This window comes from Salvelinus fontinalis, chromosome 5 (genome assembly GCF_029448725.1).
Source record: "Salvelinus fontinalis isolate EN_2023a chromosome 5, ASM2944872v1, whole genome shotgun sequence".
NCBI classification, from domain to species: domain Eukaryota; kingdom Metazoa; phylum Chordata; class Actinopteri; order Salmoniformes; family Salmonidae; genus Salvelinus; species Salvelinus fontinalis.
Window position 1 is genome coordinate 37729079 of NC_074669.1, and position 24428 is coordinate 37753506.

At 43.2% G+C, this 24428-nt stretch overlaps 1 protein-coding gene across 3 annotated transcripts in view; it reads left to right on the forward strand.

Annotated features, from left to right (window-relative positions):
• Positions 1-24428, forward strand: part of LOC129855545 (phosphatidylinositol 3-kinase regulatory subunit gamma) — a 329335-nt gene that overhangs the window by 286231 nt on the left and 18676 nt on the right. For 2 of the 3 annotated variants that reach the window (XM_055923320.1, XM_055923321.1), the window contains one exon: positions 18120-18234. In XM_055923320.1, the coding sequence (XP_055779295.1) occupies positions 18120-18234 (115 nt within the window). Of the gene's footprint in view, positions 1-11214; positions 11356-18119; positions 18235-24428 lie in introns of those variants that run through there. The other variant, XM_055923322.1, reaches the window with a different exon arrangement.

Genomic DNA, 24428 nt, shown 5'->3' on the forward strand with positions numbered 1-24428 from the left:
GCGTGTACAGCAACCCTCTCCATTGTCATCCGGGGCAAGTGGGATGATATTGCTTTAGAAAAAGGGGCTTTATGTCGGTGGTGGAGTGAATGGGGGGGGGGGGGGGGCATTCTCCTATAGCCTATGTGTAGTCCATTTCCATTTATATGTGCTGTCAATGCAATGGCTCTGCGATTCACAAGGGTTTCACGCATTCACTATGAGGTCATACATAGGCTGGGAACCGATAGAGAGACAGTTCTAAGATGGCATTTAGATATATAGACTCGAGCTGACTATAGTCCAGCTATAGGCCTACTCTAAAAGACATAGCCTACAGTATAGGCTACAAAGCTACTATCAAATTAACTAACAAGTGAGTCAGTACCCAGTGGGGAAAATCTGGTTTAAAAGGCATCAGTTAAAAAAAAAACGAAGTATTTTTACTAACCAGAATATGATGTATTTTTCTGACCAACATAAGACCAGTCGGTCATAATTGTGACCACTATATGATGCGCTTTATTATGTACTGATTGTAGTTAAGACCTCATCATAACCTGGTAATGACCACCTGACTACAGCTTATTACCTACTGTAAAAAAAGTATTGCAGAGGAAAAAGTTGTATATTCAAAACATTGTTCATTACATTTATATTTGTTTCCATAGCCACCAGTTAAGATTGAAATCTGCAGCATATTCTTCCATTGAAGGTTTTTAGCACATCTGCATACAGTAATTGTTTCATAATCCAAGACATTGCATGCATAGAAAGACTGGGACAGAGTATATAAAGGCCCATTTAAAAAAAATTGTATTAATGATTAATTAGTGGTGTAATGGGGAAGATCCTCATCAACGACTGAGCACAGAAGTCGATCTGGCACGTAGTGGCCCTCTCGAAGAGTGGTGTGACGGGGAAGATCTGCAGTGAAAAGAATCAGCGCATTACAACTTTAACAATCTGAGGATTTTAAAATAACCACATCCCTGAAGAAACTGTGTGGTTCTAGTTGAAAAAGTTTGTGGCAGTTATAGCTTAGATGTCTTTAAAAAAAAAAAGAGCAACTTGCTCATATACATACTTTGCGTCCTCATCCACCCCGACTTCAACGACATATTTATGAACTTCAACCCCTTGAGTTCCTTGGCTTTTCATTGCACTTAACTGTAAGCTTAAAAAGAGAAGAAAATAAATTAATGATTGGCATAATGTGGGCATGCAGGACACGACAGAACAGTAACGCACAGTAAGATATATTTAACAGTCAGAATCTACAAAAAAATGTCTCATTGTCTATGCCAAATGTCTCAACTGCTCACATTTACTTACCAATTACACGAGTGGTGTCAAAGGCATGTTTTCTCCTCTGTCCCTTCATATTGAAGTGGGACATTAACTAAATCTCAAACATTTTTAAGAAAGGGGATATCAAAAATTTGACTAGTTGGCCAATTTATTTGACTCACCTCTAAATGTTAAAGTTTTGCTTAATCCTAATGCATGTTGTAATATTCAAACAACATTTTATAAACACACCACTCCATAATCCTGAGGACGTTGTCCCAGACAGAAGTTCCCAAAATTGAGGACAGCTTGGCAGTCTTAAAAAAAGAAAGGCAAATGCAAAAATCGAGGAATGTATAGAGAGACAATAAAATAGGATGTTTTTCTAAAGTTATGTTTGTATGTCATATCATTCCTGCAACAAACATTGTTAGAAATTGGCGTAATTGGAAAATCTCTTTCCTTTCCTTCTTTAGCTGGGATGTGGCAGAATTGATCACTGGTATACGAAGTAGGTGGCCAAGGGCTGCTGTAGAGGCCGTGCATCAGGTTATTGACATGTTTCAGGAACTGTAAAGACAGAGACAAATCAATATGAACCAGTATGATCAGTAACCTAGCTACTACAGAAGGCCTTAAGGTCTTCAGTAAGTTAGACTTAGCCTAGCAAGTACATTGACTATGTTGCCCCTCAGCATTCTGGCAGTCAGGCAGACAGATGGGGAGGGAGAGAGAGATACAGCAAAACGTAGGCTATTTACAGGCTGGATAACTACTGTACTCCTTCCCTTTGTTCCCTCTTCCATCCTTCCATCCAATCTAGAAGATTCCTACAAAAAAAAGAGAATCAAGAATTGAAAAAGACAGTTGAGGTGTAACGTTAGAATGGGTGTTGAGGGGTATATGCAAAATGTATCGTATTGTCAAATACAAAATACACAAAAATACATGGATCCCTGATGAATCAAGAAACATGTTGACATGACAATGTTTTCTAAAGTTGTGATCATCTCTCGCTCTCTCTTACACAAACACACATTTGCTGTCATTAACTAAACAGATTTCAAAATGTAAACTTTAGCTAGCTAGCTACGACAGGTAAAAGATGAAAACTTACCATGTCCACGGAGGATTAGCCACAGCGCAACGTTAGCCAGCTAACAAAACTTTAGTTGATGTTTTTCTCCCCAACAAACCGCTGCATTACTTACAAAAGTTAAACATGAATGCAGGAGAACAGGGACTACCAATTAGTGGTCATATCTTTTTGAATTTTTTTGTGTACATTTTGAGAAACTGTCTTTGTTTTCCAGCTGTGTTGTTGTGTAGCCTACCGGGCATGTGACGGCACGAGCAAGCAGGTTGCTTGCGCACAGAGATTTATTTCTGCACGCGAGGCACATATTCCAATCCAAGTTTTAGTTGTAACTGAACTGATATGCCTACCTCCTTATTTAGCTACTGAAATTAAAAGTAATTTAGTGCACTATTATAGTATACCCTTTTCCTGCAGTCCAATGACCAAATCGCCCTCTAGTGGCCTCATGGGTGGAATTGTATTCATATTTTTCATAATTTCATAATTCTTGAAAAAAAAAAATATGCTGAAAATCGGGTGTTTCTATGTCAAACGGTTTTGTTACATTTAAGTCTTCTGGGATGTATATAAACTGTATTATTAGTATGCAAATGTAAACTCTATATCTGACATGGTACAGGTGTCTTCTTCTTTTAAGCCCATAACTATGTGTGTGAGGTGTATACTTTTGTTTCAAAGTAGATTTGTTTTAAGACTACCAAGAAACACTCTGTGTGACCCTGAGTTAGCCCATTGGAGTAAAAAGTTAATTGCTTAAAACAATTAGGGGAAAATATAATTGTAATATTTTCAGGGTTAAATTCAGGTACAATAATTTGATTTACTATTGATGGAATTAAATGGGATAAAAAATAGGGTTTTGTAAATCCTGGTGGATTGCAGTAGAATATTGAACTAAAAGACATACATTTTACATTACATGTTAGTCATTTAGCAGACGCTCTTTATCTAGAGCGACTTACAGTAGAGTGCATACATCTTATTACATTTTTACATACTGAGACAAGGATACCCCCTCCGACCTAACCCGGACGACGCTATGCAAATTGTGCGCCGCCCCACAGACCTCCCGGTTGCGACAGAGCCTGGGCGCGAACCCAGCCCAGCCTTGGCGCCAACCCAGAGACTCTGGTGGCACAGCTAGCACTGCGATGCAGTGCCCTAGACCACTGCGCCACCCAGGAGGAACATACAGTGTCAAGAAAAAGTATGTGAACCCTTTGGAAATATCTGGATTTCTGCATAAATTGGTCTAGGTCACAGCAATAGACAAGCACAGTCTGCTTAAACTAATAACACATAAACAATTAGATATTTTCATGTCTTTATTGAACACACCGTGTAAACATTCAAAGTGCAGGAAAAATATGTGAACCTATTAACTGAATTTATTAACTGGTTCACCCTTTTTGGCAGCAATAACCTCAACCAAACGTTTTCTGTAGTTGCGGATCAGACCTGCACAGCGGTCAGGAGGAATTTTGGACCATTCCCATTTACAAAACTGTTTCAGTTCAGCAATATTCTTGGAATGTCTGGTGTGAACTGCTCTCTTGAGGTCTTGCCACAGCATTTCAATTGCGTTGAGGTCAGGACTCTGACTGGGCCACTCCAGAAGGCGTATTATCTTCTGTTGAAGCCATTCTGTTGTTAATTTACTTCTGTGTTTTGGGTCGTTGTCCTGTTGCATCACCCAGCTTCTGTTGAGCTTCAATTGGCGGACAGATAGCCTAACATTCTCCTGCAAAATGTCTTGATAAACTTGGGAATTCATTTTCTGTCGATGATAGCAAGCTGTCCAGGCCCTGAGGCAGCAAAGCAGCCCCAAACCATGATACTCCCTCCACCATACATGACAGTTGGGATGAGGTTTTGATGTTGATGTGCTGTGCCTTTTTTTCTCACATAGTGTTGTGTGTTCCTTCCAAACAACTCAACTGTAGTTTCATCTGTCCACAGAATATTTTGCCAGTAACGCTGTGGAACATCCAGGTGCACTTTTGCAAACGTCAGACGTGCAGCAATGTTTTTTTTTGGACAGCAGTCACTTCTTCTGTGGTGTCCTCCCATGAACACCATTCTTGTTTCGTGTTTTACATATCGTAGACTCGTCAACAGAGATTTCTGTAAGTCTTTAGCTGACACTCTAGGATTCTTCTTAACCTCGTTGAGTAGTCTGCGCTGTGCTCTTGCAGTCATCTTTGCAGGGCGGCCACTCCTAGGGAGAGTAGCAACAGTGCTGAACTTTCTCGATTTAAAGACAATTTGTCTTACCGTGGACTGATGGACATCAAGGCTTTTAGAGATACTTTTGTAACCCTTTCCAGCTTTATGCAAGTCAACAATTCTTAATCTTAGGTCTTCTGAGATCTCTTTTGTTGGAGGCATGGTTCCCATCAGACAATGCTTCTTGTGAATAGCAAACTCACATTTTGTGAGTGTTTTTTATAGGGCAAGGCAGCTCTAACCAAACAACCATCTCCAATTTCGTCTCATTGATTGGACTCCAGGTTAGCTGACTACTGACTCAAATTAGCTATTGGAGAAGTCGTTAGTCTAGGGGCTCACATACTTTTCCCAACCTACACTGTGAATGTGTAAATGATGTATTCAATATAGAGAAGAGAAACACAATCATTTGTGTGTTATTAGTTTAAGCACACTGTGTTTGCTTATTGTTGATGAAGATCAGATCAAATATGGTGGCCAATTTATGCAGAAATTCAGGTCATTCCAAAGGGTTCACATACTTTTTCTTGACACAGTAGGCCTAAGTGTTATTTGTTACATTCTGAAAACAAATGTTCTTAGTCGTAATAGAACGGCAAAATAGCATTCAGTGGAACAGAAGAAAATGCCCTGCTCAATAAACAGTGCGATTACACAGACAAAAGATGAACATTAGACGCCAACACACACAGAATGCTACCAGATATCATTCATTCATAAAACATTATTTCATTGCACTGTTTAACCGCATTTTAACGACAGTGACTCTTTGTAAGTATATGCTGTATTATTGTGTATGTTTATCTTACATGCTGGTAGCCTGGAACAAATGTTATGGAGGTGAATGTGCACTTTACAACTTTGCAACTACGAAAAACATTCCCGTAGTCTGTAGTAAAAATCCAAAGCATTTTTAGCATCTGAGATTCTCTAAATTAGGGACCATCTCTGATAGCTATAAGACCGCAGAGACGATCACACATTTTTGCGTGGTAATGACGTATGACCTGAAGATAAGCTGAAATGGACTTGACCCGAGTACCATTAGGCGGAGCCCGTAGTATAATATGATTCTGCCGGACTTGGGAAGAGCTCAGCCTGCATGAAGCCCCCCGAGTCCATGCCCAGAGTCTCAAACGGAATAGGCCTGAGTCCAGCATGTTGCCTGGGTACAGTATGTCATGGGACCTTAACCCGCTTTGGTGCGCTCTGCTGTATCATGCAAACCCTGCTGAAAAGAATAACATTACTCCAATTGTAATACTTGTAATGGTTCTAGTGTCTTATATCCAATTGGTGTATGGCTCGTTAACAATATGAACATGTTTATATAGACTGAGTAGAATTTAGATAACTGTTCAGTAGTTCAATCAGATTTCAACCAAAACAAGATGTATATTTCAAGATGTAAAAAATACGTAATAAGGGTTGTAAATGAAAACCCTCCATATACGGGTAGATTTTGTCATTGGCGGGTAGGAATGTATATTTTCACAAGCCACGTTGTCGGGTGGTGACACGGAGCATTTAGGGATAATTTTAAAAATCCAAAACCCACATTTTGGATTTATTGGTTGGTCGAATTTACAAGAAAATCGACTAAAGTGGAACTTTGTCCTCGTGTTTCTTGGCCAGTTACATCGTTTTGTAAACATGCTCGGTTGTTTTTCAATGATGTTAGTTTAAGTTTGCTGCAACTGTCTGCTGTTAGGAAGACATCTCAGTCAAGATTTTTTTCCCATCATAACCAAGCGAGGGCCTAAATTACCACGGTAACGGCCCGTCCCTTAAAGGGCTAGCTGACATTTTTTGTCTCCCCTAATGTATGCACTTGATCGAGCGTGGATTGCTACCAAAAACTTTTATTCATGAACTTTTAGTCATTGTTCTCCTAGATTTATTTGTGTGTTTCTGCATTTCTACTTAGGAGCACATCGTGTACTCCTTGTAAAAAAATGTCAGCACAAGAGCCCTGAACTATAATAATAAATAGGCCAAATCACTCAGCATTTTGGAGCAGCATAGGCACTTTGTTGCGAAACTATTTATCCCGTTTTTATTATTGTATCTAAATGATTTATTTTAACATACATTGGTTAAAGACACAGGTCACTAATTAAATGAATCAATATACTCCAATACTTCTTACTACGAATACATTTCTTGTTTTTGAAACATTAGAAAGCATACTTTTCTTTTTTTGTTGCTGTAATTTTTTGGGGTCAGTTATAAAGAAAACAAAATTGGACTGGTAAAAAAATGTGAGTGGCTGGTAGATTTAAAAAAAATCTACCACAGTGGCTGGTTTACCAAAAAAGTTAATTTCCCACCCTGGACATCATGAAAAAGACGTTTTCATCTAGTTGTGATCTGGTTATATGACGTTCCAACCAGAAAAAAAGGTCTTTGTCATGTCGTATGCACACTGGGTAGGCTCTTCAATGTATGTTCAAATCTATGAAAAGATAACAGTAATACTACCGTGCATGTATAATACGGATAGTTACGCTGTGCATCTTCTGCATGTCAACCCAGATGTATGAGCCAGTTGGCAAACAGCCACAATGTCACACTAATCACGTTGCCAGATCTGTTTCAAAACAACAACGTCTAAACGTGACCCTCGTGTTGGAAACATAATCACCATCTCCTGCTGTGATTAATCTGTCAACGGTTGACGTTTGTGTTTTATCTGTGTCGGTGTTGCTGCAGAGTGGTAACAACCAACACCAGTCGTAGTATATGATCACCTATGTTAGCAAGCTTGTTCCATTGAGCCAGGGAGTGTCAGTGGAGCCATTGAATGAAACAACCAGTAGCCTTGTATAAACAGTAGGTTTCAAAAGAGAAAGATGCACCGCGTGGTGTGTTTGGCTTCTATGCAACGTCTCCTGGGCTATCGGAAAGGACCCTGGCTGCGTTACCGCAGGCAGGCGGCAGGCGTATAGAGTGGCGTATAGCGGCGGTGTGTCTAGGGGAGGTGGAAGAAAATAGCCCCGCTCTTCTTCTCCACTCCTCCTCTCCTCTCTCCAGGGGGTATGAGCTCACCGGTGTGTGATCAGACCGCATATTAATCTTGTCTTCCACTCAGTGCCAGCTCACAGCTCGGCTCGGCCCCTACAGAACACATACGCAATGTTTTCGGTTGCCTGTCCGGGCTTTTCTCTCTTCTTATGCACTCCTGTTTTGAGATGTTATTTCGGCGTGGGGTTGACTTTGTGGGATCCTAGGGGTCTAAACCCTGGGCCCAGAAAGAGAGAAAGAGAAATAGAGAGACGGCAAGAAGAGACACCGGGGGTGGAGACAGAGGGAGACAGAGAAGGGATGAGCGTTGTGCAGATGTTCATTCATATATTTCTTACAGTGGAATTGAAATGCGAGAGGCTCTGTGACAGTTAGGATGTAACGCCGGGGGCCAGCTCCGCGTGTGTGTGTGTGTGTCTTTGTGTCCGTTGCCGTGGGTGATTAGCACAGGTGGAGTGCTGCCCCAGGGGAGGGCTGACCTCGGTTCCCAACGGCAACACGACTACTCCCCTCCCATTGTGTGTGTGTGTGTGTGTGTGTGTGTGTGTGTGTGTGTGTGTGTGTGTGTGTGTGTGTGTGTGTGTGTGTGTGTGTGTGTGTGTGTGTGTGTGTGTGTGTAAGGTGCAGTGATGGGGTGTGGGTTTGCAGGGTAGCACTAGAATTGGGTAGCTTCTTCATTGGATGGAAAATCACCAGTACATTTCTGTCCCCTGCTGCTAGAATGATGCTATATGGGGCAATGACATAAGTCACTGACAGTAGTGAGGCACGACAGACAGACAGACAGACAGACAGACAGACAGACAGACAGACAGACAGACAGACAGACAGACAGACTGGGTTGGTTGTGTTGATTCTTCCTCTGCACATTAAAAACACACTTTGTCTTCCGCAAGAAGTACTATTATCTTACTCTTTATTCTCTGTCTCTCTCTTTGGCCATGTCTAAACTTGACAGTTCATGCAGCTTTAGTATTCTGATCCTAGATTTGTGATCATGGAATTCCGAACGTGTCATGCATCAACACCTACTTTTAAATGTAGATAGTGTCAACAGTGTTTTTGATCTCCCCTTTCCCGCACTGTATTCAATTGCCAGTATGCATTCTACAAACGGTGGAATAGGCGAAATATAATAATAACGACACAACAACTGATGGCGGTAGCTAACTACTGTAGCTAACTAGCCAGCTAACTTCTGTAGCTAGCCAGCAAGCTAACTTCTGTAGCTAGCCAGCAAGCTAACTTCTGTAGCTAGCCAGCAAGCTAACTTCTGTAGCTAGCCAGCAAGCTAGCAAGCGACGTTAAAGGGATTGCAAACGGGCTAGCATAACTCTAGCCCCCCCCCCCCAAAAAATGTATTTGAAATACTAGCTAGCTGGCTAACATTTATTAGGCCAGCAAACACGTTCCTCACACGCTAGGAACGTATTTCCTCCAATGTTATAATGAAAAGGTGCCTCTCGGACCCAAAACGCACATTTTCTGGAGACTTGTGGGAGGAGTACTGATGGCGTCTGCCACTGTATGCGCTTTCGGTCGCCGGGTTGCTTTCAGAAACCGGCACCCAATGCGTCCCCGACCACATCCTGAAGTGATCAGCCAGATCTGAACACAATCAGACCGCAAAGTGACTTTTGTGCTTCTCGACCCATCTTCGTCTTCTGATAGCAGAAGCCGCATGTCCGTGTCGAGTGTAGGCACAACCTTTCTCTCTCATTCTGTCTGTCGTGGAGAGATGAAGCAGAGCGAAGGATTCATAATGTGTCTAAGCATACAAGGCAACTTGCCCTCTCTTCCCAATCCCCCCCCCCCCGTCTCTTTTTCTCTCTCTCTTTCTGCCTTCTATTCTATTCTGAGATTCATGTTGGACACATGTTAGGCTGGGAAGAGCCCCAGAACACACACATCTGTTAAGTATAAACATTTTTCTCCCATCTCTCTCCCTCTCAAATCTCTTTCGTTCACTCTATTCTCCTTCTGTTTCTCTGACTCTGTTTCGCTCTCCCTTTCTCTCCTCACATGTATAAATAGTGCTAGAGTTCGAAGTGTTCAGCTTGGTCAGGCCTGACTTGCGGAAACTGGGCTGAGAGCAGAATAAGCCTGTCTTTTCCCATTCAGACACAGCTTTGGCCACAGGGCGGGGGTGTGTGTGTGTGTGTGTGTGTGTGTGTGTGTGTGTGTGTGTGTGTGTGTGTGTGTGTGTGTGTGTGTGTGTGTGTGTGTGTGGGGTGGGGGGGGGCATATTTCTTTAAATATGAAATTGGGATCCTTAACTTTAGGAAAAATCCCAAACCGATCACAAAACATTATTTTCCGCGTTTTGGCCTAACAGGATGACAGGCTATGAAGGTCTGTGGAAAGTTGTGTGATTGAAATAAAACAAGAGAGGAAGAGGGGAACTTGCATGCAAGACAGATTACCAAGATGCGCACCATGTTTCTTTTCTGCCTGCGCTCTCCTCTCTCTCCCCCTCGGACTGGCTCGCCTGGGGGCGCATTCATTACACCGGTTATGATGCAAAACGTTTGCCAAACGGAAGCAAATGGAATGAAACGGGGAGGGACCTACCTGAATTTGTCCAATAGAAACGATCCGTTTCGCAACTGTTTTGGGACTAATGATTACACCCCTGCTCTTTCTCTTCGTTAACGATGTTAGTGGGTTCAGTCTTCGGTCTGTTGCGTGTAGAATATCCTAGCCTATTCACTGATGGTAGGTCCTGCTTTTCTAAAGTTCCCGAGACATCGCAAGCCAAGAAATTGCGAGATGCTGCATTCCATTGCGAGGTACAGGCCTAGAAAACAGTTCTGACTGTCTGCCCGGTGGCCGACCTGCCTGTACTGTGCCTCTTCCCTCTCTCTCCGTCCCTCGCTAGCTCGCTATGAAAGATGTGTTTCCAAAAAATACTGAATCTTAGGAGTCGATTCCTGGCAGAATCGAATCTTAGCCCTCGCTTCGGTGACGGTAGTCAACGTGCAAAGAGTCGAGGAATCAATTACTTTGGAATCAACTCTCGACCACTACGTCATTGTCGTTAACTGTTGGAAAAAGGAAGGAAGGCAAGCGACAGCAGCAAAGTCCTGTATGGAAATACTTTGCGAGGTGTAATTGAGGTTCAGTAATAGTAGTACAGGTGCAATGCTTAACCATCTGAAAGGGAACATTTTATGCATCTTTCTTATAGTTTTAATGGAAAAAAAGAGCTGTTTAAACTTTTTTTTAAATGGTCCATTTGTCACATCCCGTGTTTGTGTGTGTAAGAGTGTGTGTCTGGTTTAGTGAGGCTTTACACTCTCTGTGTGCTCTTTCTCTTCCTGACCCTCTCTCATTCTCCCTGACCCTCTCTCTCTCTTTCTCTCTTTCTCTTCCTCAACATGTCCCTGACATGATTTATATACTCTGAGGGTGTAACTCTCTCTCTCTCTCTGTCTCTCTTGCTCTCTCTTTCTCTCTCTGCCACCCCCCCCCCCCCCCCCCCCTCTCTCTCAGGGTCCACCCCTACCCCCTGCTGTGCTCTTATTGGCTAAATCAGGTCTCCATTCAGAGATTAGCTAGCTGTCTGATTTTAGGATCAGGGCTTGTTTCGCAGCGCCAGTCTGACAGAGGAGGAAAGAGAGATAGAACAGAGACAGAGAGGAGAGGGACTGACCGACAGACACACAGAGAAAGGGAAAGGAACAGACAGCTGACAGGACTAATGCAGCTCACACAGACCCCACCAGAGGAAGACAGTAAGACCCAGCATCAGCTTTCTTTCCTTTTTTTCTCCTTTCTTTCTTTTTATCTTTCTTTCTTTTTTTCTCTCAGTCCTCCTCCCCTTTCTTTCTTTTCTTGTCAGTTGGCCCGTGTCCCTTTTGTGCGTTTGTGCTTCCGTCTGTGGGTGTGGGTCCGTGTGTGTGTGTGTGAAGCAAAGTGCCGACTGCGACTGGACAGGACTGGAATGAGGGCTTATGTATGTGTGACAGGATTGAGGGGCCCGGGGGTAGGCTGGTTGGCTGGCAGGCTGGCCGTGTGGACTGAGTCTGCAGGACTACATGTGTTGAACAGCTTAAAAGACAGACTGATGTATACACTGTGTGTGTGTGTTCATTCCTGAGGGTCTTTGTCCCTCTGTGGGAGGTGTGTGTGTGTGTGTGTGTGTGTGTGTGTGTGTGTGTGTGTCTGCTCCGCTTACACTCTCTGGGGCTTACACCCTCCCCCAAAAATAAATAATGAAGTTTGTATTGGATTGTACTTTGTTCTGCTACTTTTGTTCAATTTTCTATTCTGTAACTTTGCACTTTTGCACACTGGTTCAAATGTTTGTTTATTTTACTTTTTTACTTGTCAATTATGATTTGACTTATTTATGGTTTTACTTACCTAAGTCCTCAGACGGTCATCTACATCTCACTTGTGTGTGTGTGTGTGTGTGTGTGTGTGTGTGTGTGTGTGTGTGTGTGTGTGTGTGTGTGTGTGTGTGTGTGTGTGTGGTGCGTGTGTGTGTGAAGGGTTGCTGTGGGGCGGCAGTCTGGTTATTAACATGCTCCTGCTTCTGGACCAAACAGCTGCCACACACACACACACACACACACACAAACACACACACTTGTGCCTGAGGCTGACCCTGTGTCCTATGCAAGCTGCATAATGTGCTCTTTGGAACTGGCTCTGATCGAGCTGTTGTGTGTGTCATAGAGGGGGGCTCGACTGAGGGTGAAGGGTGCAGGACAGATCTTTCAGCCAGTCGGATGTTAAATGAATCTGTTAATGATAAAGTGGGGATGAATACACACACACACAGGTCCAGGAAGGGGAGGGGGCTGGAGGTTGCTAGCTAGCCAGGGCTTTCATTTTCACTTGGCCCCAATTCTGCTCTCTTCCTCCTGTGGCTTCCTGGCTCTTTCCCCTGTGTGCTGAGAGAGAGAGAGCGAGAGAGCGAGAGAGAGCGAGAGAGAGAGAGAGAGAGAGAGAGAGAGAGAGTGAAAGCAGTGTGTGTGCACCTGCAAGGAGAGGCTGGAGGGAGGAGAGGAGGACAGGAGAGGAAAGAAAGGAGGAGGAGGGGAGGAGAGTTAGGCAGGCAGGTCCGCCCCTGGCTCTCTCTCACTGGTGGAGATGGCTCACCCCACAGGGAAGAGGAGAGGAGCTCTGTCTCCTGGGCTGCCTGGCTGGCTCACCGTGTGCGTGTGTGTGGCGTGTGTGTGTGGCGCATGGCTGGGTAGGTTACTTTCCAAATGTACTCTGTTACAGTTACTAGTTACCTGTCCACAATTGTAATCAGTAACATTTATTTTGGATTTTCCAAACTCAGTAATGTAATCGGATTACTTACAGTTACTTTTAGATTAGTGCAGGTTAGTGTTTTTCGTCATGAATCTTGTTCTGGAGGCAGCTGTGCAGAGTGGTAACTAGCTAGCACAGCCACAAAGTCATAAAATCTGATTTTAAACTTAGCCCTAACCTTAACCACACTGCTAACCCTAATGCCTTACCGTATTCTTAAATTAAGACCAAAAAAGCTCATTTTTGTTTTCATACATTTTTACAATATAGCTAATTTTGACTTGAGCTGGCCCATCTGGCGTAAATCACTCAGTTCTGCCTCAAGGACAAGACTCATCATCCCAATAAACGTCAATCTGCTTAAGAGGCATTAGAAGAAGACCAAAAATGAATATTACCAATTGAATGACATCTATTGCAGGATGAATCAATGTTAGAGTTTAGATAACTGGCCATAAATGGATATTGCATTTGCTTTATGGGTTAGTTATGTAGGCTTCTTCTAACCCATTGCTTTCTACTACATATAATAATACGATTAGGCTACCTCTTTACATTTCAAAAAACTGTGATTTCCAGTCATTCCAATTAATTTAAGACTTGAAAATATAGATTAGGTAAATGTTTTTTACCTGCCCGTAACCAACAAACGAAGGACTAATTACCCTACTCTGTTGTTTATGATTTTGTTGTCATGAAGGACCGATTGGGCTCACTGCTTTGAGTTGGGGAAAACATGCTTTGAGCACTACCAAAAAGTGATTTTTGCATGTGAAAAAATGTATGCCGTATGCTGCGTTTGCTATAGGCCTACTATTTTTGTTGTTGACGCTGATACCTCAATCATTTGCTGCTGTTTAAGACGATCAAAAGTGCGCAAGTTTGGACATTTTTGTTGTTATTGCACAAATTCGATTGAGCAATAAAAGTCTCACTCGCCGTCTTCTTAAATTAAACTTGTTGACGGTATGGAGGAAGGGAGGAACTCTCTCAAACTTTTACGCCATAGGCTGGGATCCGCACCATGCAGCTGTTGCTGGGGGCATATTCATTACATTTTGCAACAGAATGGCCGTTTCTTAAACTGAAGCAAACTGAACGAAACGAGGTGGGTCCTACCTGAATTTGTCCAATAGAAACTTTCGATTTGCTCTGTTTTGGTTCTTAAATGGTAAACGTTTTCCCTAATGAATACACCCTGGTCACGAAAACAATGATTGATAGGCAGTGTAAGCTTCTTTAAAATACACATATACATTTGTGAACAGCCATCCACAACAACCACAACCCGTAAGGCGCAAATAGCTAAACGAGAGAGCAGCAGTGTGATTCACATCAAAGTGATTTCTGTATCGCCCATAGGCTACGCCGCTGCTGTTGTGCGGCAGGTAGCCTCGTGGTTAAGGGTATTGGGCTCGTAACTGGAAAGTAGCTGGTTCAAATCCCCGAGCGGACTAGCGGAAAATGCTGTCTATGTGCCCTTGAACAAGGCTTATTTCTGTAAGTTGCTCTGGATAAGAGCCTCCGCAAAGTAGAAAAAAAGTGTTGTCTGTAGAAAAGCTGTAAAAACAAAGTACATTTTTTTGTCCTCCAAACATTTAAACAAAAAAACAAACTAAAAAAGAGCCTCTGCTAAAGGACTAAAATGAAAATGTAAAATGTCCTTACCTCCAAGCGTTTATTCAAGTGGAATCATTTTTGGATGCCGACAACAGTCGCACCATTGGAAGACATAGCTTGGACTATAGCCTACAAAAGCCTACTCCTGCTCTTTTCCCGCAATCCATCAAACGCATTTGGTGTGTCATCATAGTGGTCTTTGATTTGTGGTCAGACTCCCTCAGGCGGAACAAACAAAAAAATGAAGCCTTTTTTATGCTGATTTGAATGTCACATCATTTTTGGCGCAAACATCCTTTCTGCATTTTTAAGTAATCATCTCATTTTTTTTTTTTTAAAGCATCTGTAATCTGATTACAATCATTTTACTGCTAACGTAATTACATGTAATCCATTACTCACCAACCCTGCGTGTGTGCGCATGTATGTGTATGTATGTATGTGTGTGTGTGTGTGTGTGTGTGTGTGTGTGTGTGTGTGTGTGTGTGTGTGTGTGTGTGTGTGTGTGTGTGTGTGTGTGTGCCCCCGTGGACCAACTGCCAACCCAACTGAAGGAACTGGTTTTCATTAGTGTCCCAGACACAGTTTTATATTCCCCCAGCTCTGTACTGCTGGAGAGAAGTAAATATTGTACTCAGTCTGCTCCAACTGTAACCTATTTTATTAAGAGCTATTTCCTATGCTGTATGTCTGTCACATCTTCTAATTCCCTTTATTGACACCCCTCATGCATAGTTAATTCAGTAGTGATACCCTCAGTACATGTGGCTCTCTGTAACTGTTACTGTAGAGCATGGGGGACAGACAGTGAGTGATGTGACTATCATGGGGGACATTGAGAAATGGTTATGTCAATAAATGTGTCCGGGATGACTCTGGGGGATTGGGTGTCTGTCTCTGACTGGCCTGGTTGCCTGGTTAGACTACCCCCTAGTAGTGTAGTTATGAGATTACTCGGACTGCCTGTCATGATGTCACCTCGTGTCTTCTCTCCCTGGTGGGTGTGGGTTCCCAGAGCAGCCCTCAATGCTCTAGGGAGGGACAGAACATTCTAGAGGCCCGCCAGAGAGCCAGTGGAGGCCCCTGAATGAAAGATGAAACACACGCGTGTGCTCGCTCGCGCACACACACACACACACACACACACACACACACACACACACACACACACACACACACACACACACACACACACACACACATTGCTCTTTGTTGTGTGTGCTCTCTGAAAGGGCACTCTCTAAAGTCAGTGACTATCTTGACTAAAGCGTGTATACACATATACTCGCGTGTGTCTGTGTCTATGTCTATGTGTGTGGTTGTGGGTGCTGAGTAGGGTGTCTGGGTCAGGGGCAGGTTAGTTATGCTTGGCTTGGGGTTTTCATATGAACACTGTAGCCGCTGTTGGGCTAGAGGAGGCAAAGGGAGGGGGGGTGAGGGTTATTTTCCCCCGAAAGCTAGCGAAGTTATTACACTTTTTTCTCTGCTGCACCTGGCATGTGGCATGTCTCGTCCCTACCTTCTACTACCTATCTCACCCCTCCCTGACCCTTAAGGTCCCTCTACTAGCAGCCTAGACCTGTCTGTCGTATGTATGTATGTATGTATGTATGTACAGTGGGGCAAAAAAGTATTTAGTCAGCCACCAATTGTGCAAGTTCTCCCACTTAAAAAGATGAGAGAGGCCTGTAATTTTCATCATAGGTACACTTCAACTATGACAGAGAAAATGAGGGGGAAAAATCCAGAAAATCACATTGTAGGATTTTTTATTTATTTATTTGCAAATTATGGTGGAAAATAAGTATTTGGTCACCTACAAACAAGCAAGATTTCTGGCTCTCACAGACCTTTAAGAGGCTCCTCTGTCCTCCACTCGTTACCTGTATTAATGGCACCTGTTTGAATAAAAGACACCTGTCCACAACCTCAAACAGTCACACTCCAAACTCCACTATGGCCAAGACCAAAGAGCTGTCAAAGGACACCAGAAACAAAATTGTAGACCTGCACCAGGCTGGGAAGACTGAATCTGCAATAGGTAAGCAGCTTGGTTTGAAGAAATAAACTGTGGGAGCAATTATTAGGAAATGGAAGACATACAAGACCACTGATAATCTCCCTCGATCTGGGGCTCCACGCAAGATCTCACCCGTGGGGTCAAAATGATCACAAGAACGGTGAGCAAAAATCCCAGAACCACACGGGGGGACCTAGTGAATGACCTGCAGAGAGCTGGGAACAAAGTAACAAAGCCTACCATCAGTAACACACTACGCCGCCAGGGACTCAAATCCTGCAGTGCCAGACGTGTCCCCCTGTTTAAGCCAGTACATGTCCAGGCCCGTCTGAAGTTTGCTAGAGCGCATTTGGATGATCCAGAAGAAGATTGGGAGAATGTCATATGGTCAGATGAAACCAAAATATAACTTTTTGGTAAAAACTCAACTTGTCGTGTTTGGAAGACAAAGAATGCTGAGTTGCATCCAAAGAACACCATACCTACTGTGAAGCATGGGGGTGGAAACATCATGCTTTGGGGCTGTTTTTCTGCAAAGGGACCAGGACGACTGATCCGTGTAAAGGACAGAATGAATGGGGCCATGTATCGTGAGATTTTGAGTGGAAACCTTCCATCAGCAAGGGCATTGAAGATGAAACGTGGCTGGGTCTTTCAGCATGACAATGATCCCAAACACACCGCCCGGGCAACAAAGGAGTGGCTTCGTAAGAAGCATTTCAAGGTCCTGGAGTGGCCTAGCCAGTCTCCAGATCTCAACCCCATAGGAAATCTTTGGAGGGAGTTGAAAGTCCGTGTTGCCCAGCAACAGCCTCAAAACATCACTGCTCTAGAGGAGATCTGCATGGAGGAATGGGCCAAAATAACAGCAACAGTGTGTGAAAACCTTGTGAAGACTTACAGAAAACGTTTGACCTCTGTCATTGCCAACAAAGGGTATATAACAAAGTATTGAGATAAACTTTTGTTATTGACCAAATACTTATATTCCACCATAATTTGCAAATAAATTCATAAAAAATCCTACAATGTGATTTTCAGAATTTCTTTTCTCATTTTGTCTGTCATAGTTGAAGTGTACCTATGATGAAAATTACAAGCCTCTCTCATCTTTTTAAGTGGGAGAACTTGCACAATTGGTGGCTGACTAAATACCTTTTTTGCCCCACTGTATGTACACCTCTCTCTACTGTTAGCTGGGGTGAGTGGGATCTAGCCGGCCCAGCCCAGCTTCCTGCTACTTATCCTCCAATTGGTATCCCGACAGAATCTCTAGATTTCAAATGCTGTGGAGGGAGGTCTCTTCTTGGTCAATTATTAACACAATGCTGAATGGGAGGGAGGAGAAGCATGGCCGATTGCGCCATAATCTAAGCCTGAGGGATGGGGGGGGGTGAAGGAATGAACTCAGGCCAAAAGTAGAGGTGAAGAAAGGAGGAATGACAGGAAAGGAAGACTGTTTCCGACAATCTTCAGGTCCACTGTCATGTCACTACGCCTCATACACCTCAGCGAAGCATACTTTTACTGTTGTTTCCCCATTAACCCTCTGTCTTTCTCTTATTCCCTTCTTTGTTTTTTCTCTCTCTGCAGCTCTTCCTCCCAAGCCGGCCAAGCCTGTGACTCCAGTGAGCAGCAGCAATGGTGTGAAGGAGGGGGCTGGGGGTTCGCTACAGGAAGCAGAGTGGTACTGGGGAGACATATCAAGGTAGCACTCCGCACACCAGGCACATGCACAAATAGGGCTCAACCAGTGCCCTTTTGCCCTCCTATGAAAGTGCCCTGACAGCTCAGGGTATCAGCGTTTTTCACAAGCACACTGAGTAGCCCGCTAAATCGAAAAAGTAGCTAGCCAGGCTCCCCTGGGCTGGGGGGGGGGGTCTGGTTAATACATTTTTTGCCGAACAAGCTCTATTTTGGTGGCCTCTGGTATATTCCAATGCTACGTTGTATTTTGAAAGAGCAACTATCAGGAAATAACCCGTATCAATTGTTTCACACTTTAACAGTGTGGTGTTAGTTTCGTCAGCTGTTGTACAATATGATATAAAACACAGGCAAAACATAACTGGACTGCACTGGGCATTTATAGAATCCTGTAAGAGTCTGCTGACTTCCAACAGGCTTCAAACGTCCTTTTAAGAGGCACTGAAAGCAGCAGTTGACTACTCCATTGTCAACACTTTGATTAAATCAGTGGACCTATATCAATTTGAAAATACCATATGAGTATCACTAGTTTTTAAAACAATTCAAAAGGTTTTCTTTTATCATATTTTAGAGCAGAGTGAGTCCCTCTCTCCACTAGCCTACCTTTTTGTTCCTGCAGTGAGGAGGATTCACCATCTTCATCACACGTTTTCATAATTTATCTGCAGTTAATCGCCAAAAAGCCTACCAGTATGCAAATTAGGGAGCCAAATGAACAGGTCGCTTGCGTTTCATCTTGCAATTCGGTAGGCTACTGACGAGTCACTCACTTTGACGCCACTTTCTGGCTAGTCCTGATAGATTTCATATCAAAAATGCAAACGGTTCAGCCATTTGGCCAAAAATCTACTTTCCCGAACTGAATTTCTATTGGCCCAAAAATGGTGTAGTTCTTAAATTATTTGGGGTCATGCAGGGTTGGCATGCTTGGTTGGCATGCTTTTTCTCTATATTCGGCTATATTTGGTTACTTTGATATGTATTAAAAAGCTGTGTAATATAATTTAGCAATGCAAGTCATTACTCTATTCTTTTGAATTGCATTGTATTAATTGCATTCATTTTTGTTTCTAAAGTATGTCATTTTGAAAAGATTTGAAAAATCGGACGCTGCCCCATTAAGACAAAAAGAGACATCGCCATGGCTACGGTGGGCTAGCCAAGACGAATGCTAAGTGTCTTTTCGTCGCTTTCTTCATGCAGACCATCAACAGGAGCAAGTATATTGCTAGTATGTTCTCTATTGAACGTTTGATTTTGTAAATCACTTTCCATATAATAAATAAGCTCAGCGAGTACATTGACGGGCGCTTCTTTTTGCTCTGGACAGCTCGCGTTTGCTGTGTGAAGGCACCATCTCCTGTACTGCTCCTGTGCTCGAGAAGCTGTGACTCGCGGGAGCGTGGTGGTGCTAGAATGAATGGCCAATCATATTGCTCAAATACAAATAGCATGACATTTATGCGTGTGGTCTTCAATAGTTTTAAATGGTAGACTGTGACGGAGCAGGTAAATGAACTGAAATGCACTGAAAAGTTACTGGCCCTGACTGATGGAATCCACTGGCCCCATGTGTTTTTACTGTCCCTGGGCCAGCGGGCCATCGTTAATGTCAGACCTTGCATGCAAAATAAAATAAATGAATGTGCCAGAAAACAATAGGCTAAGTGGATTTCTACACGTCGTTACCACATTATATGAGACGTGCAAATTAACTCACATATGGGAGGTGCAAATTCATGTTCTCTCTCTCAGTGTAAAGACATTTGACTGCAACCACAGCGCATACAACACACACACCCAGGTACAAAGACTTTGTGAATGACAGGCACCTGTCCTCCTATCAATAGACTGCTAGAAGATGGATATCCTTCATCCTGTTGGGAAAGGGCTCTGCAGACTTTTTTGAACTAGCGAATTGGAAAGTAGTGTAGTTAATTTAAGTGGACAAAGTCGCCGGCTGAAAATGAGTCTGTAATCGGCTGTATAGTCAACAGCTGACGCATGTGGAAAACACTGGCCGATTTTATATTGTGATTTACTTTTCAATGTTTTAATTTGAACTGTAACGAAGTGCACATCAAACTAGCTAATTTCATGAAGTTGTATCTCTGGAAATTCTCCAGCCCCATGCGCACACTTCTGCATGCAGTGGCCACTGGGTACAGATGCCGTGCAGATTTCTACACTTCATTACCACATTATATGGGAGGTGCAAATGCCCAGCACCACTCCCATTCCCCAGGCGCTCTCATTTGTTGACTTCTGTAACTGTAAAAGCCTCGGTTTCATGCATGTTAACATCAGAAGCCTCCTCCCTAAGTTTTTTTTAATTCACTGCTTTAGCACACTCCGCCACCCCTAATGTCCTAGCCGTGTCTGAATCCTGGCTTAGTAAGGCCAACACAAATACTGAAATTTCCATCCCAAACTACAACATTTTCCGACAAGATAGAACTGCAAAAGGGGGCGGAGTTGCAATCTACTGCAGAGATAGCCTGCAGAGTTCTGTCATACTATCCAGGTCTGTGCCCAAACAATTTTGAGTTTCAACTTTTAAAAATCCACCTTTCCAGAAACAAGTCTCTCACCGTTGCCGCTTGTTATAGACCCCCCTCAGCCCCCAGCTGTGCCCTGGACACCATATGTGAATTGATTGCCCCCCCATCTATCTTCAGAGTTCGTACTGTTAGGTGACCTAACTGGGATATGCAATATGCCGTCCTACAATCTAAGATAGATGCCCTCAATCTCACACAAATTATCAAGGAACATAGCAGGTACAACCCTAAATCCGTAACCATAGGCACGCTCTTAGATATCATCCTGACCAATTTGCCCTCTAAATACACCTCTGCTGTCTTCAACCAGGATCTCAGCGATCACTGCCTCATTGCCTGCGTCCGTAATGCGTCCGCGGTCAAACGACCACCTCTCATCACTGTCAAAATCTCCCTAAAACACTTCAGCGAGCATGCCTTTCTAATCGACCTGGCCCAGGTATCCTGGAAGGATATTGACCTCATCCCGTCAGTAGAGGATGCCTGGTTGCTCTTTAAAAGTGCTTCCCTCACCATCTTAAATAAGCATGCTGTAACGGTCCTGACCTGTTTTATGTTGTTTTTGTATGTGTTTTTGGTCAGGGCGTGTGTTTTGGGTGGGCAGTCTATGTTTTGTATTTCTAGGTTGGTTTTTGTGTTCGGCCTGGTATGATTCTCAATTAGAGACAGGTGTGTATCGTTTGTCTCTAATTGAGAGTCATACTAAGGCAGCCAGGGTTTCACTGGGGTTTTGTGGGTGTTTGTTCCTGTGTCCTCACAGGACGGTTGAAGGTTAGTCACATTTGTTGTTTTGTAGTTTTGTAGTGTCTTGTTTGCTGTTGTCATTAAAAGATGGCTTATTTCCCTCAATCCGCATCTTGGTCCTATCCATGCTCCTCCTCGTCTAAGGGGGAGAACAACATTGACTGCCTTTACACATGCCCCATTCAAAAAATGTATTATTAAGAACAGATATAGCCCTTGGTTCACCCCAGACTTGACTGCCCTTGACCAGCACAAAAAAAATCCTGTGGCGTACTGCATTAGCATCGAAATGCCCCCGCGTTATGCAACTTCTCAGGGAAGTCAGGAACCAATATAGCTAAATCTAAAAAGCTAAAGCTAGCTTTTTCAAACAGAAATGTGCATCCTGTAGCACTAATTCCAAAAAGCTTTGGACACTGTGAAGTCCATAAAGAATAAGAGCACCTCCTCCCAACTGCCCACTGCACTGAGGATAGGAAACACTGTCACCACCAATAAATCTACTATAATCAATCATTTCAATAAGCATTTTTCAACGGCTGGCCATGCTCTCCACCTGGCTACCCCTACCCCGGCCAACAGCTCTGCGCCTAAATTCTAAATTCTCAGGCCGACTCTTTTCTCTGTAAATATCAATGATGTCGCTCTTGCTTCTAGTGATTCTCTGATCCACCTCTACGCAGACGACACCATTCTGTATACATCTGGCCCTTCTTTGAACACTGTGTTAACAAAACGTCCAAACGAGCTTCAATGCCATATAACACTCCTTTCGTGGCCTCCGACTGCTTTTAAATGCAAGTAAAACTAAATGCATGCTCTTCAACCGATCGCTGCCCGCACCTGCCCGCCCAGCATCACTACTCTGGACGGTTCTGAGAATATGTGGACAACTACAAATACCTAGGTGTCTGGTTAGACTGTAAACTCTCCTTCCAGACTCACATTAAGCATCTCCAATCCGAAATTAAATCTAGAATCAGCTTCCTATTTTGCAACTAAGCCTTCTTCACTCATGCTGCCAAACATGCCCTCGTAAAACTGACTATGCTACCGATTCTTGACTTTGGCAATTTACAAAATAGCCTCCAACACTCTACTCAGCAAACTGGATGTAGTCTATCACAGTGCCATCCGTTTTGTTACCAAAGCCCCATATACTACCCACCACTGCGACCTGTATACTCTCATTGGCTGGCCCTCGCTACATATTCGTCGCCAAACCCACTGGCTCCAGGTCATCTATAAGTCTTTGCTAGGTAAAGCCCCGCCTTATCTCAGCGCACTGGTCACCATAGCAACGCCCACCCGTAGCACGTGCTCCAGCAGGTATATTTCACTGGTCATCCCCTAAGCCAACACTTCCTTTGGCCACCTTTCCTTCCAGTTCTCTGATACCAATGACTGGAACGAATTGCAAAAATCACTGAAGCTGGAGACTTATATCTCCCTCTCTAACTTTAAGTATCAGCTGTCAGAGCAGCTTACTGATCAATGTACCTGTACTCAGCCAGTCTGTAAATAGCACACCCAACTACCTCATCCCCATATTGTTATTTATCTTCTTGCTCTTTTGCACCCCAGTATCTCTACTTGCTAAATTGTAATTTTCTTCCACCTCTATGGCCTATTTATTGCCTTACCTCCCTAATCATCTACATTTCCACACACTGTACATAGATGTTTCTATTGTGTTATTGACTGTACAAACGCTTATGTGTAACTCTTTGCTGTTTTTAAGGCACTGCTTTGCTTTATCTTGGCCAGGTCGCAGTTGTAAATGAGAACTTGTTCTTACCTGGTTAAATAAAGGTGAAATAAATCAAAGCGAGTTTGAATACTGGTAGGCTACGTTTCAGTGGAATCTGTCATGTGTAACTCTCACTGTTAGGAGCAGAGAGGGGGGGCAATTAGAATAAGGAGGAGCACGGTTATTCAAATATCCGAACGGACTTTAGTATTCGATGATTTTAATTTTATTTAACCTTTATTTAACTAGGCAAGTCAGTGAAGAACAAATTCTTATTTACAATGACGGCCTAGGGACAGTGGGTCAACTGCCCTGTTCAGGGGCAGAACGACAGATTTGTACCATGTCAGCTCAGGGATTCGATTTAGCAACCTTTTGGTTTACTGGCCCAACGCTCTAACCACCAGGCTACCTGCCGCCCCAATTTACTAGGAGTGCATTCATTTTTAAGAAAAACGCTTGGTCTAAAATGTTATTATCAATGTGGCATTGCTACATAGCCTACAAGGATAGACCATTTCATAAAACATGTTTATAAAACAGAAGTTTTAGGCTCCATGTGTAGCAAGTGAAGTGGGAGATTTCTCATCTTAAAATGACGGAATGAAGTTGGCTACATGAGAAGGAGTAGGCTACAATGATCAACCAACAGAGACGCTGTTGTTTCATATGAATATGGAGTTGTAATAGACAAGGGTGCCTCAAAATAGCCTCAATTAGCCTTGCTACTTTAGCTAGCTAATTGGCTAATTAAGCTGGCTACTGATGGACTTCAGTGACGTTAAAGTGAGTGACTCGTCAGAAGCCTACCCACATTGCATCGGTAAGAGAGCTGTTCATTTGGCTCCTTCAATTGCATACTGGTAGGCTTTTTGCCGATTTAACTGCAGATCAATTATGAAAACGTTTGATGACGATGGTGAATCCTCCTCACTGCAGGAACAAAAAGGTTGGCTAGTGGAGAGAGAGACTCACTCTGGTCTAAAATAGGATAAAAGAAAACCGATTGAATTGTTTTAAAAGCTAATGATACTTATATGGTATTTTCAAATTGATATAGGTCCACTGATTTAACCAAAGTGTTGACAACGGAGTAGTCAACTGCTGCTTTCAGTGCCTCTTAAAAGGAAGTTTGAA